General features: G+C 37.5%; 1 protein-coding gene across 3 annotated transcripts in view; it reads right to left on the bottom strand.

Annotated features, from left to right (window-relative positions):
• MLLT3 (myeloid/lymphoid or mixed-lineage leukemia; translocated to, 3) overlaps positions 1–17500 on the bottom strand; it is a 259223-nt gene that overhangs the window by 56172 nt on the left and 185551 nt on the right. For all 3 annotated transcript variants that reach the window (XM_006764936.2, XM_015564734.1, XM_015564733.1), the window contains one exon: positions 14612–15319. In XM_006764936.2, the coding sequence (XP_006764999.1) occupies positions 14612–15319 (708 nt within the window). The remainder of the gene's footprint in view (positions 1–14611; positions 15320–17500) is intronic.

Genomic DNA, 17500 nt, shown 5'->3' on the forward strand with positions numbered 1-17500 from the left:
AAAAAATAAAATGTAAAAAATAAAGAAGTCATAAAACAATGCTTAAAAAATATTAGGGGCCATTGTTTAAGGATACTAGGGAACCAAACCCATTCTGAAAACTGAAAAAAAAAAGAAGCTGGGGGGGATTATGCACCATGTTTTGTTTTTTTCCTTATATAAACTGTACTATTGGTTAAATAAAAGACAGAGGAGAAAGAGTTTCACTTCATAGGTGAATTCTGGCTGATAAATGAAGAAAAAGTGATGAAATAAAATACCGCCAATCTACAACCTCTAATGAATTGTGTGCATAGAGGCACTGAGTATCAGTGGGTGCTAACCTCACACACACACAAAAAGAAAATAACCTTACCTTATAAGCCTTTTGATGAAAGAACACAACTCTACCCATGAAACAGTCTTGCCCAAAACTTAACTAAAACCAAAACCTAGCCCAAATCCAGTCACATCTCTAATTTACAGAAAATACACCACAAAGATACTATCAGCAAAACCCCAACTGAGAAATTCTATAAAAAATCTATATTTTTTTCTTTACACTTTCATGTGAAAGAATGAGAGAGACTCTATAAATCACAAATCTATAAGATAGTTTTACAAACTTCAAGATGTGAACCTAATTTGGATCCTGATTCAAAAGAACTATAAAAACAAAAAGAAAATTTTGATTATATTAGCAATTTGTCCAGAAATCTGATATTAAAAATTATTAATTTATTCAGATACAACAATGATACTTTAGTTCTACTTTTAAAAAATCCTTTATCTTTTAGAGATTCATACTGAAATATTTATGTGTGAAATAATATGACACCTTGGATTTTATTAAAAATAATATTGGGGCCATAACCAGTTTGGCTCAGTGGATAGAGTGTCGGCCTGCAGACTGAAAGGTCCCAGGTTCGATTCCGGTCAAGGGCATGTACCTTGGTTGCAGGCATATCCCCAGTAGGAGGTGTGAAGGAGGCAGCTGATCGATGTTTCTCTCTCAACGATGTTTCTAACTCTCTCTCTCCCTTCCTCTCTGTAAAAAGTCAAAAAAATATATTTTAAAAATAATAATAATAATATTGGGGGAAGAGTAGAAGATGCTATAATTGAAACAAAACTGGCTATCAATTAATAATTGTTGAAACTGAGTGATGGATAAAGGAGGGTTCATTTATACTATTCTGCATAATTTGTGTATATTTGAAATTCTCCATAATAAAGGATTACAAAAAAGAAATAAAGGAAGGCAAAAGAGAATTTGGTGTTTAGCCTATAAGGCACCTGCATATTTCCTTCCAGAATTTGTGTTTTAGACAGTTATAAAGATGAAGGGCCTGGGAAAAAGAAGAGACAGGTAATAGGTGATTGTCCAGCAGAAGATTATATAATAGAAAAGAAGGAGACTGGCAATGGCCAACGTATGGGTGGTGGAAAGGAGATCAGCTGGCAAAGGAGACTGACCAAGAGATGTTAGAGAGATCAGGGTAGGAACAACAGAACCAAGGAACAGAACAGAAAAGCAAACCAAAGCTGCCAGAGAGGTACTTAGAAAATAGTCCCTACATTTATAGTCTGGAAGGCACTGGTGACCTTTTCCAATGGTAGTTTTAAGAATAGTTTCCAAGCCCTGGCTAAGTAGCTCAGTTGATGAGAACATCGTCCCAATACTCCAAGGTTGTGGTCAGGGCACATACAAAAATCAACCAAAGAATGCATTAAATAATTGGAACAACAAATTGATGTCTCTGTCTTCTCTCTCTCTCTCTCTCTCTCTCTCTCTCTCTCTCTCTCTCAATTAAACAGAAAAAGAAAAGGAATAGTTTCTAAGGGAAAAACCAGACCAGAATGGCTTGAGGAATATAGACCTTTTCAGATATCTGTCAGTGAAGGGAAAGGAAATGAAGAACCTAGAGTCTGGAGAACATCAGGGTTAAAAGTTAGAGGTGGGGGGAGTGGTGTCAGCAGCTAGCTATTTGGCATGAAGGATGCCTTAGTACATATGTAGAGCGACTAAGGGGAACAACTCAGGTCACAGAGGCAGATACTGAAGATACTGTCCAAGTAAAGGCTTCATTTACAATAGAGTTTTTAAAAGTTCTTTCCATATTTTTATTATCAAGCACAATTAAGACTTTTGATTGGTCAGTTACCTAAGTGTGTCATTTTCTGTTTTGCTTAATGATTCCACAACCCCCTCTGAAATATAGCAAGTATGATTATTCTCCTTGGTCATTTCCCAGGGAAAATCAAGGAGGACCAGGGCACAAAGGTTCAAATTTTTCACCAATTAATCTCTATGATATCCACTGAGACTTCCACCCCACCCTCACTTAGACATGCCATGAGGCTTTCAGATGCGATTCTGCTGAGAATATGAAAGGTAGGGTTCATTCACTCAACAAAGGGGCCCCGACTAAGAGGTGGGGCCAAGCCTTATGTTTAATGGGCATAAGCAACTCATTAGGAACCACTTGAAATGTTCAAGTGGAGGAGAGTTTGGGAAGGGAATGGGGGACATGTGAAGGATTGTAAAGCGTTCCAACTGAAAACAGTAGTGGGGACAACAATAGGGGACTTACACCATAGGGCCACTGGGGGAGGTCAGTGAGAGCTCTGTGATGGTGGACAAATTGTAGACCTTGCTCTCAAAATTTCCTCTGCAAAATGCAAATTGTTAAAGGAAGTTTCTGAGGTCTTTCTGCTTTAAAAATCCCATTATTTTCTCAGTCATTAAGTAAATGCTGTATTATAGACAGTTGCTCATGGTTTCTAAACTTGGTCTTAAATCTGTAAAAGAGTATATTTTAAGCCTTGAAAGGTTTTCTAAAGATGAAGAGAGACAACTGAGTTGTTAATATGATAAGGATAAGGAGATGGGCAACATGGGAGATACCACCTCTTTCCTTCAAACCTTGCTTTTGGGGAGTAAACTCTGAAACTCATTGGTTTTATTATACTAAACAAGGAGGAAGATGCATGGGTTACCTTTAAAAGCGGGGAAAGGACTTGCAAGTTGTCCCTCTCAATGCTGCTGGACAATGAAGGCAGGCTTGATAAGCAAGAGAAATGAGACTCTGACCGAAGATTATCAGATAAGCTAGCACTTTCAAATACCCCATCGCAAGATCAGCAATATGTCTGATGTTCACCTCTAATTAAAGTAATCCTGACCTAGACAATAATGAAGAAGAGGGGAAAACTTGAAAATACAGTGAATACTTTACAATACTGAAAATGTGTCAGGTCATCATTGAGTAGAATTTGTCAGATACAGACATTTTAAACTAGAGTGGACTTTCAGCAAGACTCTGCTTGGACTCCCAGTTTGATGTAAGGCTAGGCCAAATGGAAAATGACATTTTAGAAACATTGGCAGGAATAAAAAAGATACTGTGGCCATGGAATACCCATCACTAAATTCCTAGACAGCAGCTTTGCCTCTCAATCTTCACAAGAACACCTACCAACTTCAGGTCTTCACAGAATACAATTCATGAATGACCAAACCAAAGGCTTAGTCTATGACATGATTAATATTGTTACTTGAAGTAATAATGCCCAAGTGGCAGTTTAGATCTATAATCTCATCATTAGCATTAAAATCCACACGTTACAGTCCATGACTAGTAAGCTGAACCTGTCTAGTCTTTTGATTCCAAGTCTATGCTCTTGGACCATGGCTCCAGGACCACCCCTCCGAGGCCCAGGCAGATAATTGATTAGCCAGGTATGGCTGTGTACCAGGACAAGGAAGGCCCTTCCTTATAGCCTTCATGAGTACAACCTTTGGATAATACAATACAGTAGATGGAAGTTCTTCCAGTAACACTGGCCATGTCCTTGACCCTCGCATGAGGTCTATGACACTCCCTAATAAGATAATACATGTTGAACAAATGTCCTTGGATGGACTCTAAAGCACTACAGCTTTGTAATACATTCTGCAATTCTGTTTCCTAGAAAATGATACTGAGCCGTATGAAGCATGAGTTGATCACACTTGGACATCATAGCCGGGACTCCTTGCACCCACAATTCATAGCCAAGTATCCAAGTTTTTGGGGCTACATCTTATTTCTTATTCTCCTCCTTTCACTTAACGGTGGCACCATTACAGAGGAAGCCAGATAGTGAGAGAGTTAATGTTGCTAATTAGATTTTTCTTGAAAAGGTGTAATCAGTACCACAGTGGTTTTAATTTGATGTGATTTCTCTCTCAAGGAGGTTTAATTAGTGGTATGGTTCTAAAAAGCAAGAGCTTTTGGCATTAGACAGACCTAGATTCAAAATCTGGCTGTGCCACTTCCATATCTGTTAAAATGGAAACAAAAACGATCTTATACATCGTACTGATTACATAAGAGAATATGGCGTGAAAGGGTCCAGAACCATCCCAGCGTGGAGTTGAGTTAAATAAAGCTTCCTTCATTCCCAGCAAAGAAGTTGATAAATTAACTGAAGGACTTCATTTATAAAATCTCTCTTCATTTTCAGTAAGGACAGTACAGACTTGTCTACATTTGTCATCAGTTCTTTTGCTTCCAAGTTGTTTCCCCAAATCAAGAATCCCTCCTCCTGTCCACCCAGCCCTTATCTACACTAATTCACACCTTCCTTTTGTCAAAGCTCAGCTTAATTTTGTACCAACTGTACTACCTAATACAGTGTTTATATATAGGAATACATAACACATAAATATTTTCATATGTTATTGAACATCATTAAAGTAATCAAAGAATATTGAAAACAAACACATTTAAAAGGAAACGTTATAGTTACTCAAAGTGACATAATGGTTTATCATATGTAAAAAATATATAAATAAATAAATAATAATAGAAGGACCACAAAATAAAGCAAGTTTAATAAAACACACACACACACACACAATACTATTATTCTAAACACTGAGCCTCAAACCAGGACACTCTAGTAATTATTTCATTTACTTATTTAAAGTAACATCTAAAGACTTCATACATATATTTTCTTTCTATGACTGAGAAAGACGAGAAAACTTCCTTTTGTCACCAACTCTAAATATTACTCCCCATCTTGGCAACCCTGTCTCCCCATCCTTTATGTCTTCTAAATTCAAAGGCAAAATCTGTTGTCACCAAACATTTCAGTAAATGCTTTCCATTTTCTCCTGCCTAATAGAAGGATCTTTGACTTTATCTGGGAACATTTCACTGTGCGGTCACCTTTGGTGACCCAAGGAAGCCTCTTAGGGGTGATTTTTCTTTGTGGACCTTGACACTGCCTTGAAAGTTTACAGTCATAAATTGTTACCCACTGAGAACAATTTCTAGAACTTGGTTAAATAATTACATAGACACCAAAAGAAAATCACCCTCGACCTATATCATTGCATTACCTTGTCTCCTAGGTCAAAGAAAGTACAACCTACATTTTGAATATCCAGAGATATTAAAAAATAAAATTATAAAATGTAACTAGAAGATTCAAAAACAAAGAATAGTCAAACTGGAGGACACCATTTGTTATTTGGTGGCACCTTCTGGGAAACCTCGATATTGCAGCTCAGCTCTGTTAAACACAAATTCCCATGTAAGACCCAGTGGGGAAACTCTGGGAGCAGGGACATAGTGCTCAAGACATAGTATAACAATGTGAAATCCAGACCCAGAAGGGTCTGTTTTACTTTAAGCAAGAATGTAGGAGAAGTTAGAGGCTCCTGGATGTTTCACAGCTCTCCCCTCAATCCCAGCTGTGGATGCCAAATCCACCTATGAGGAAACCCAATACCTCCTGAATGAAGGCTATAGGTAAAGCCCAAACCAATAGGTGGTTAGAGTAATCTGAGTTACAAATGGAACAAAAATATATCAAAGGCTTTCTCAGCAGTGACACCAATTGTAAGATGAAGTTATGGTAAAATAAAATTTGTTTCGACCCAAAGCTCCTCTGAAGGGCATTCCCTACATTTAAACATGGCAACCATGGGCATGTTTCTTACGTTTTGAATGGGGATAATATTACCTATAAAACAGGGATTATAATATTGTCTATTTTCATAGAGTTGTTTTGTGGGTTAAATGAGTTAAAACAAATCAAGCGCTGAGAATGGCGACTAGCACATAGAAAGCACTCAAGGCCAGTTTAGCTACAGCTGTAAGGTACCCCATGGCATGGCAAAGCTTGTTGTGCAAAATCATGTTGAGTCACATCTTTCACTTTGTGTCTAAAGATGACGGATGGAACAATTACATAGAGATCATGGGCTCTAGATTAAGAAACAACAATATAGTGAATAGGCAATGCAGTGCTTTTGAAGGAGGCTCAAGGAATTTATTGAGAGAGAAACAATTCAATACAAGTAAGAGAAAATACCAGGTTTGGGCAATTATTGATGAGAACCGACTCTGCAATGATAGGGCCCCCTGTCTATTCATTATCCTCAGCTACCTAAGGCTTCCAAGAAATTATTTAACAACAGAAACCATTTGGGCTTAGTATGATAGCCAAACAAGGAAGAGAAAAACCACTAACTCTGTTTACCAAAAAAAAAAAAAAAAAATCTCCCTTTTAACTGCTTCAAATCTTTTTTTGAAATCAGCCAGAAATGTGGCTGAAAAAAATGAACAGTTGACTGGCTTAACTGCACCTCCTTCTTCTGATTACACTGAACACAAAACTAACAAAAACAATAAGGTTCAGGTGAAATTTCTCCATGCACCCAACAAAAGTAACTTTCTTCCCATTGTTTTACTTCACATTGCACACCAGGTGAATGGACCAGAGGGAGAATTGCAGCTCCTCAGGTATTTTTACCTCCAGTTGTATAAAACACAAAGAACCGGAGTCCAGAATGAGAGCCCCCCTTGGAGAGCCGGGCAGCCCTTTAATGAATGGCCTCTCCAGCTGCTCACTCACCATACTTAGAGACTTTACAGCTCTTGCATGTGCTGGAATTACAAGTCATTAAAAAGCCACTTTGAAAACACAATAAAGACCTTCTTCTCTGACTGCGACAACCTTCCATCATATAAAAACCTAAGGCCAATGCCTCGACAGCAGGACACTTACTGCCAGCTCCAGACAGTTCAAGCAGGGCAAGGGACAGGGTGGGGCGGGAGGAAATGAGGCACAACAAAAGAAGGGAAGTTTCTTTTTCCTTCTCCTTCCTTTTTTTTTTTCTTTTCAAAAGAAACTTCTGCCAAGGTGGTTTGAAGTCTTTATCCTGTATCTGAACTACCAGCTACCCTTGGGAAAAATGCTCCCATCTGATGAGATTTCTTCTTTCTCCCTTTAGATTTTACCACGGAAGCACTTTGGTAAGCCAGAAACGATCAAAAGACACGATTGAAATCTCATTCCTCACACTTCAGATTGACGTCAGAAACATTTTACCAAATGTAATCTGCCCATTTTCAAGGAAAGATAATTAAAACTTTTAACTTTTGCACTTTTAAATTATGATTACATTTTTACAAAGCAGGAAATTACTAACATAGACAAATCCAAACATAAATGGTTACTTCAATTTTCTTTTACTGTCTTTTCCCTCCTTCTGTGCTATGAATACCAAACTTCCCTGTATCACAAAACCAAATCAACTCAGTAGAGAAGCAGAATTATATGAAAAAATGAAACAACAAAAACTAGGAAATTACAGGAGGAGTAAAAATTATTTGGGTTCTTTTCAATTGTCAATTAAGTTTAAACAGGTTAATACTAACCACAATTACAAACTTTTGGTTGATGTTGATACGCTCAGATCCCTACCCTTTCCTAGTTCCTAGTCAATGTTGTCCCTAATAAGAACAGTCATGTTCCATGAATGAGCAATATGGCCACAAAAAGGTAAATTCGTAAACCAAGAACAGTTTTATTCTAGTTGGAATTATCCAGGTTCTAAAACGCAAAAATATTCTTAATGTTAACATTTACGTACAAAGCTAAAACATGTTTTTATTAAATGTTTTCTGTTTTTGCTAAATGCTCACCCACTATAAAAAACAGTCCTTCTGTTTCCCTACCTGCCCGCCACACACAGACCTCCCAAATTCTGTAAGGGAAAATTACTAACGGACTTTGATATGACAATATTAGGTTTCTTTATAAATTGAGAAACATTTCAGGAATTACAAAATGTATTTTAACATGTCTCTTTCAGTCATATTAATAGTAACCCAAAGATAAATCATTCCTTAGTATATCTTCTTTTAATAGCTAGCAGCAATGAAAAAATAAACTACCAAGTACCTATGCAATGATAGGTATGATTTTGTCCTTTATCTCATTTAATTAGAAAGCTAAAAGAAGCTTCTAAGCATTGCCTTAACTCTTAATTTAAAACTTAGATTTTTATAAGAAACAACTGTTGATGAAGATCTGGACAAAAGGGAACCCTTGTGCCCTATTGTTGGAATTGTAAATTGCTGAAGCCACTATGGAAAACAGTATGAGATTCTGCATAAAATTAAAAATATAACTACCAGCCCGGCCTGTGAGGCTTAGTGGTTGAACGTAGAACTATGAAACAGGAGGTCTCAGTTCAATTCCTGGACAGGGAACATGTCTAGGTTGCAGGCTCAATCCCAGTAGGGGATGACCTTCAGGAGGCAGCCAATCAATGATTCGCTCATCACTGATGTTTCTATCTCTCTCTCCCTCTCCTTTCCTCTTTGAAATCAATAAAAACATATTTAGCCCTAATCGGTTTGGCTCAGTAGATAGAGCATCAGCCTGCGGACTCAAGGGTCCCGGGTTCGATTCCGGTCAAGGGCATGTACCTTGGTTGCAGACACATCCCCAGTAGGGGGTGTGTAGGAGGCAGCTGATTGATGTTACTTACTCATTGATGTTTCTAACTCTCTATCCCTCTCCCTTCCTCTCTGTAAAAAATCAATAAAATATATTTTTAAAAATATTTTAAAAAATGTTAATACAACTACCATACAATTTAGCAATTTCAGTTTTGGGCGTTTATCCAAAGAAAATGAAAACACTCATTCAAAAGATATACATATCCCTATGTTCACTGAAGCATTTTTACAATAGCCATTATATGGAAGCAACCTAGGTGTCCATTAATAGATGAATTAATAAAGAAGATTTGAGATATATGTGTATATATATGCACACACACACACACTGTAATATTATTCAGACATAGAAAAGAATGAAATTGAAAAAAACAAATGCAATCAATAAAAGCTATAGTAACTGTCAACAAGGAAATGAGATTTATGACACAAAATCCTACCCATTGAATTTATGGCTGAAAACTGGCAGAGACCAGTTTGGTCCAACATGGTGACTAGGTAACCCTTAGCCTCATTATATGTTCACTGCATACTAAATGACACATCCCACACCACATGATCAAAACCAGAAGGCCACCATATAAGGATACCAAATGGCCAATGGAACTCCTCTGAGAAATCTAAACCCTTTTTCTAGGAAAATCCTAAATATTCCTCCCTCTTATTGAATAACCTACACTCCACCCCACACCTGATTAAATGAACCTCAATAAAGAAAGCAAATTCTGCTAAAGGGGGCTGCTCTGCCTGTGAAGTAGCCCACTTTCTGTCTCATCACTGCACTAATAAACGCACCTTCACTTTAAACTCTATGCTGGCTTGCATTTGAATTCTTTCCTGCACAAAGCCAAGAACCAACAATGGGTGGTGAGCCCTCGTGTTCCCAGGCTCCCAGAATGCTTGCCAACATGGATGGACTATTATGCTAAGTGAAATAAGTCAAAGAAAAATAAATACTGTGTCATTTCATTTATATGTGAAATCTAACAAAACTAAACAAATAAAAAACAAACAGACTCATAAAATACAGAGAACTGATATTTGTCAGAGGCTTGGGTGGTGGGGGATGGGCAAAAAGGTGAAGGAGATTACGAGGTGCAAAGTTATAGTTATAAGTCATGGGGATGTAATGTACAGCATTGGGAATACAGTCAATAATATCGCAATAACTTTATATAGTGATAGATGGTTACTAGAATTCTCATGGTGATCACTTCATAAATGTCAAATCATTGCTGTGTACCTGAAACTAATATAATATTGTGTATCAATGATTTTTTAATTAAATAGAGCTTTAGCTCTGGCCAGGTGGCTCAGCTGGGGTTGGAGTGTCATCCCCAACACCAAAAAGGTGGCAGGTTCCATTCTTGGTCAAGGCACATGCCTGGGTTGCAGGTTTGAGCCCCAGTTGGACGTATTTGGGCAGCAGTCCCTTCTCTCTCTCTCTCTCTCTCTCATCTCTCTAAAAATCAATTAAAATATATCCTCGGTGAGGATTTAAAAAAAGAGCTTTATATTCCAGAATAAAAATTAAAATAAAAAACAAACTTGGAGCCATTCTTTTGTCCTGTTTATCCCCACAGAACATATGTAACACATGAATATCAATATCAATGTCATATATCTCCTCAAGACAAAAATTCAGAGCAACATGACAGCCATTGCAAGTACCCTTTGCCCTCTAAAACATATAAGCCACACACTTAATAAAGGACAAGCGCATTCTGTGGTGTTATTGAATATCAAAAATATCTTTCAATGCTTTAGGTTATAAAGGTTTCCAGAATCCAACTCATGCATAACAATGGCTAACTCACATTTTTATTTTTTATATTATTTTTATTATAATAATAATAATTATTATTATTTAATCCTTATCCGAGGATATTTTTTCATTGATTTTAGAGAGAGTTGGAGAGAGAGAGGAAAAAACAGAAAGAAACATCAGATGTGAGAGGAACACATCGATTGGTTGCCTCTTGCACATGCCCTGACCAGGGCCCAGGCTGGGGAGGAGCCTGACACCGAGGTACATGCCCTTGACCAGAATCAAACCCTTGGGTCCGCAGGCTGACACTCCATCCACGGAGCCAAAACGGCTAGGGCTAACTCAGATTTTTAGATTACTAAATGCTTTACCCAGATTGACTATTTTCACAATAATTTTACAAAGTAAATACTATTATAATCTCCATTTCACAGACAGAAAAAACACACAAAACAAACAAAAACCCTAAGAAATAGAGCAGATTAAACTGTTTGCCCGAGATCACAGTTACAAGTGGAATTCAAAACACAGCCAGCTTGTCTAACACCACAGTACAGACTCATAAATACTGGATTACTTGACTCCCTTTCTGCCTTCCTACCTATCTACCCACCTACCTAAATATTTACCTTCAAATAAGTGATCCCACAAAAAATATGCAGGCATACAAACCATGGGTGTACTTTAGGCTTGCCTCTTCTTGTTTACAAAGTAAATAAAAATCTTAATAAAAAACAACCATATCAATCAGCAATCTAAGCTTCCCAATCCATCTCAATAGCACTGATTTTTATATAAAACCTGAATCTAACTTATTTAAAAAACTTCTTTAAAAAGTTCTTCCTTTTCATTGTAACTAACTTATACCAAGGCAAGATGTTGTTGTTGTGTGTGTGTTTTTTTACGACATACCAGGTAAATAATCTTTTTACCCCAGCCCTTCTTAATTCTTCACACTCTTCCAATTATTTTTTGTGTCTTCCTTCTGTTTCCAATGTTCATGATTTCCACCTGCTGTGTCTAAAATTACCTACCACCCCATCCCTCACGAATGAACATAAATCTGGCTCACATTTAAATAATGAAGCTAGAAAGGTCTTTTTAAAAAATGTTTTTATTGATTTTTAGAGACAGAGGAAGGGAGCGGGATGGAGAGATGGAAACATCAATGAGAGAGGAACATCATCTATCTGCTGCCTCCTGCACACCCTCTACTTGGGATCAAGCCCACAACCTGGGCATGTGCCCTAACCAGGATTCGAACTGGGGACCTCTTGGTTCCTGAGGAGCTACACCAGCTGGGCTGGAAAGGACTTTAGAGAGATGAGGTCATCTGATCACACTTACTCAGATGCAGACACGCTCACCACCAGGACAATGTGAATGTTGCTCCCTGAAGTTGGGTCTACCCCAAGCTACCATCAAGGAAATTATAGACCAAGGGAAGTTTAGGGCTGCTGAGGGCTCTCCATTAGAATTGCCTCCTGTTTGTTCCTTCCGTTGTCTTGCCCACAGGAGGGACACCAGGTAGTAGAAAGGCCAAACAAAAGTTATCTTTACTTAGGAATAAAGGAAATTTCAGCCCTCTTTTATTCTCCTTTGCTCAGAGAATGGTCTTTTGGGCCCTGGCTTACTTGGAACCACTATTGTTAATTCTCTTCTGTTACACCTCCTACATTTAGAGAATTAAACCAATAGCAGCAACAATAGAAGCATTACTACTATCAGAAAACTGATAAGGGAGGTACAGTTATTGGGTTTGATATCCAAATAAAACCTGAAAGTCTGTGCAAGCATGTCAAACTCTTGCAGGCTTTCTCAATAACGATATGTACATTACAAAAACTCCTGTTATGATCACTGGATATGTGGCTCTATTATATCATGAATTATTTAAAAAGTTTGCTACCCACTGTAAGGAATTATATTTCTAACTCTTCATTCCAGAAGGTTTTTAAAGTTATAGCTTTGAATAAATATACCTAGTTGGACATAAAGTCTATGAAAAGAAAAGCTATACCTTATAAATCATGAAAAAAGGAAGGAGCAAGAGGCAAACAAAAACAAGACCACACAAAAATACCTAAAGAGAAAGATAACCTAGGATAACTTTCATGTAGAAAGAACATTCAGTACTGCTTGGTGAATGGCATTAGTCTTCTCACACACCAGCAAACATTCAAGAAAGATGCCTTTTAAAAACTTGACCATGACCTACTATAAGAAATAACCGACCCTCTGAAATAAAAATTTCATGAACCACTATTTACCCCTACTAATTACAATGTATTCTGACTTTTTAAAAATACTGATGATGACATGCTAAATTGATTTCATGGCTCACCAGTGAATCACAACCCATAATTTAAAAACCTCTCTTCTAGAAAAATCACAACATGTCAGAACAAAGTTGCTAAACTTGACAATCTTGATAGACTAATCACAACCCAACTGCATCAGTGAACATTTCAGGGTGATTTGAAATAAAAGTTAAACATACAAAAAAAAGTTCCAAGTAGCATCTGCCTTAAGAACAAGTTTTGATTTAAAAGGAGAGGTAAAAAGGAAAAAAAAAATAAATGTTTGAAATATTGGAACAAACCCATTAGCTCTCATCTCCATTTCACGAACTATACTATTACACCTTTACCAAACACTGGGATGAATTACTCAATCTCCATGATTTTTTATGTTACTCTGCTCCTAATAATGACCTTCTATTTAAATTTCAAGATTAGCTCTAGAGAGTAGGGGGGAAGTACGTGGTCTCTGGATGACTAGAGATGGGTATGGATGCCATGTCCTATTTCTGGCTGGCTTTCAACCCAAAACAGTGCAAACACAGGAGAGAGAATCTGCTACTAAGATCCCCTAAAGCTCGCCAGCATTCGAACTAGGAACATTTGTGACGTGAAGCCTGGGAATAGGAAAAGAAGTAGTATTCTCAAATCACCAGCAATTTTTAGCCAGACATTTTCCTTGACCACTGTCTAGAAATGTTGACAAGCCAATATGTGGAGATTATTAGGATTGATCATGACTGATAAGTAATGACAGAAGGCCAAAATTAGAGAAAAAGGAAATGTGAGGAAGAGATAATCTCATAGTAAATAATGTTTTTAGCCTATTCTCTAGAAACAGAATCGAATACCTTTTGAATTACTAACAGTCCTGTCTCTACAGTGTAAGATTTCTTACGCTTGTAGATTAGAATAGATAACCTGAAAATCCCTTCCAACTCTGACATCTGTAATTATAAGTTTAAATTTCAACATCAGGTAACATTTTGGGGGGAAACTAGATGGCCTTTTGGGCACCCACAAAAGTTAGTCCCTTTTGTCAGGAAAAAAACTTGCAATGAAGATCACAATAAAAGCATTACTACTATGAGAAAACTAATACAGAAAGTACAGTTGTTGTACTTTTAAATCAGTCTGGAACATCTACAAAAACAAAACAGTGTCTATACCATGAAAATAAATATTTTGTTTTTAAAATACTGTCACCTGATTTCACAGGCACATATATATGTTAAAAATTATCAAATTATATATGGATAGTCTATTGCTACATCAATTTTGCTAGATAAAACTGTTTAAAAATATTATCACCAGCCTTCCCTTTATGTAAACAAATTGCTTCATTTCATTGATAAAATAGATCAACATTATAGCTTAACCCTAATATTTTTTAAGTTTCTCTTTTAAATTTACTATCCTTTGTATTCAAGTTTTATTGCATTCTTCTTACTTTCCTAACTTGGCAATCACTGAAAAGCATAGTACCTAAGCTCTAATGACCATCTACGTTTTTCTGCTGCTGTTCAAATACTATTGAATATATCTTTCCTTTAAATCACAGCCTAAAAATCTACATGTTTCCTAATGATTTCATTTCCTTCTTTCCATTCGTTAAAGAAACTGATTTCTAGGCACTTCCATATCACCATGTTATAGTTCAACTGTCATTTTCTTCCCTCATTCGTTATCTTGAATCTATCTGAAATAAAATCTGAAAGCTTAGAAGGGGAAGGAGGGAAGCCAACAAGACTACTCACATCAGATTTAGAGGACATATTCTCCTCCGCATCAGAATCATTGGGGTCCACGATATCATCAAACGGCGGTAAAGTTGATTTCTTCTTCTCTGACGTCTCACTCTCAATTTTGACTTTTCCCATCTTGACATGAGATTTGTCTTTTATCTGTTTTTTGTCAGCAGAACAAGTGAGTATCAGTGGTGGCGCGCTAGAAAAACTTTTAAATAGAGCCTCTGAGCTACTCTTTTTCCTTTTTTTGGCTGAGAGTTCTTCAGAATCTGAAATGGGGGGCCTTTTACTAGGAGCCTTCTTATCTTGCTGTCCACTGGTGATAGTGAGTAAGTTACTGTCTGGTTTTGGCTCTTTTGACATGGGTTTCGGTTCCTTGAAGGCCATCTTAGGAACGATTTTTTCTTCTTTCAGTGGTTTATTTTCTTTGGGTTTCTTAGAGGATTCTTTGGAAGATTTGTTGTGATCCCTGGAAGGTTCTTTGAAGGCACTTTTATGTTCTCTGGAGTCTTTAGAAGGTTTTTCCTTGTGCTCCTTCATTAATTTGTGAGGCTTTGAAAAACTGGTGCTGCTGCTGCTGCTGCTGCTGCTACTGCTGCTGCTGCTACTGCTGCTGCTGCTGCTGCTACAGCTGCTGCTGCTGCTGCTGCTACTGCTGCTGCTGCTACAGCTGCTGCTGCTGCTGCTGCTGCTGGTATGAACACTCCTGTTAGGGTCCTGCAACAAGGAGAAGAAATGAAACTCAAAGCCAAAATGCAACACAGAGTCAAAAGCCGCTTTCCTTGCATTCCATCTGCACAAAATGATCTCTCTTTGATTGATCTCAAAGTAATTTTAATGGAAACCAACGAAAGTATAACAGGTGGAAATAGGGTTTGTGACAACATGGTGAATGAGGGCTACTATGGATCAAGGAATTTAATGAGGCAAGCTATTTTCTTAATCTTGAGAAGCATGGCGTTCTAAGCATTTCAATTCAACAAATGTTTACTAAATGCTTGTTCTGAAAGATATAAAGATGGTTTAACACATGACTTTTTAAAATATTTATTTTTCAATTACAGTTGATGTACCACATTAAGTTAGTGTCAGGTGTACAATCCAGTGATCAGACATTTATATAACTTAACAAAGTGGTCACCCTGATAAATATAAGATCCATTTGACACCATATATAGTTCTTATAAAACTAGAGGCCTGGTGCACAAAATGCGTGCACAGGTAAGGTCTCTAATCCTGGTCAGCAATCAGGGCCGATTGGGGCCTTCTGGCAGCCAGCAAGAGCCTTCCTTCATTCCACATCACCCCTTGTCGTCAGTGCATGTCATAGTGAGCAACTGGGCTCCAGTCTCCTGGTCAAACTCCTGAGAAGACACTTTGCATGTTAGCCTTTTATATATATAGATTATTGATTATATTGCCTATGCTGTACATCTGCATGCCAATTTGTAACTACCAATTTGTACTTCTTAATCCCTTCAACTTTTCCACCCAGCCTCCTACATCCCTCTCCCTTCTGGCAACTATCATTCTACTATTTTATTTATTTATTTATTATTTATTTACAGAGAATTATTGAATTAAGTCCTCAAGGATAAGCAGTTAGTACTAAAAAGAGAAGAATGAAAAAATACTCGAAGGAGAGCTCAAAAAATGGTGGCTAAATAAGCAGACCCATCATGCACCTCCTCCCAGGGCCAGACTAGAAATACAACTAAATTGGAGAACATTCACTTGGAATTACCAACTGAGGTCCAGTTGAGGAGAAGACTTATACCAAGGAAGAGAAAACACCTGAAGACCACTCTGCACTGACATATTCCTTCCCCACCCCTTTTTTGTTTTGTTTTGTTTTGTTGTGTGTGTGTGGGGCCGGGGGGGAGAGGTTGTCTGTTTGGTTGTTTTGTTCTTTTTCTCTTCATATTTGTTCTTTCTTTTTTTCTATCATTCCTACTCCCTAGTCTCTTTCCTAATTTCCTCTTCTCTGTACTTGCTGTAGGGGTCTTGTGTAAGTTTTAGTTTTGTTTCTTATGTTTTACATTTTGTTGTGTTGTGTTTTGTTCTATTCTGTCAGCATTTCCACAACAGCTTCCATGATGTGGTTGGGGGTAAGCCACATAGTCAGCCAACCTGAGAGGAGATTCTATCCACAAACAGGACAATAACATTCAAGACCCAGCTACAACAGGAAAACCCAAATAACTCAAGTAGGGGGCTTTCCTAGAACACCCAGCCCAGGAGATCTAAGAAACTGCACCACTGGGCCCCACAAAACATCTACTATATAAGACCACCCCCACAAAGTCTGGGAGACATAGAAGTTTGATCTAATACATAAAAACAAATACAAAGGGGCAGCCATAACAGGGAGACAAAGAAACAACCCCCAAATGAAAGGAAAGGAGGAATAGTCAGGAAAGGAACTAAATGAAATGGAGGCAAGCAATTTGTCAGGTAAAGAATTTAGAGTAATGGTAATAAATGGTGCTCAAACAATTCAGTGAGAACTAAAAGAAACTTAATGAGAATTATAAGGGACTTAAGAATAGCTACATCAACATGAAAACAGAGGTTGAAACAATGAATAAGGATCAATTGGAAATGAGGAACGACATAGCTGAAATAAAGCACACACAGAAGGATTCAGCATTAGGTTAGAAGAAGCTGAGGACCAAATCAGTGAAATAGGAGACAAGGTAGAAAAAAACACCCATTCAGAACAATAAATGGGAAAATATTTAAAAGGCAGGAGGACAGATTAAGGAGATAACATGAAAAGTAAGAGCATTCACATCATAGCAGGACAAGAAGGAGAAGAATCCAAGCAAGGAATAGAGAATCTGTATGCTGAAATAATGGCAGAAAATTTCCCTAACCTGGTGAAGGAACATGCCAGTA

Source organism: Myotis davidii, unplaced genomic scaffold (genome assembly GCF_000327345.1).
Source record: "Myotis davidii unplaced genomic scaffold, ASM32734v1 scaffold197, whole genome shotgun sequence".
Lineage (NCBI taxonomy): Eukaryota > Metazoa > Chordata > Mammalia > Chiroptera > Vespertilionidae > Myotis > Myotis davidii.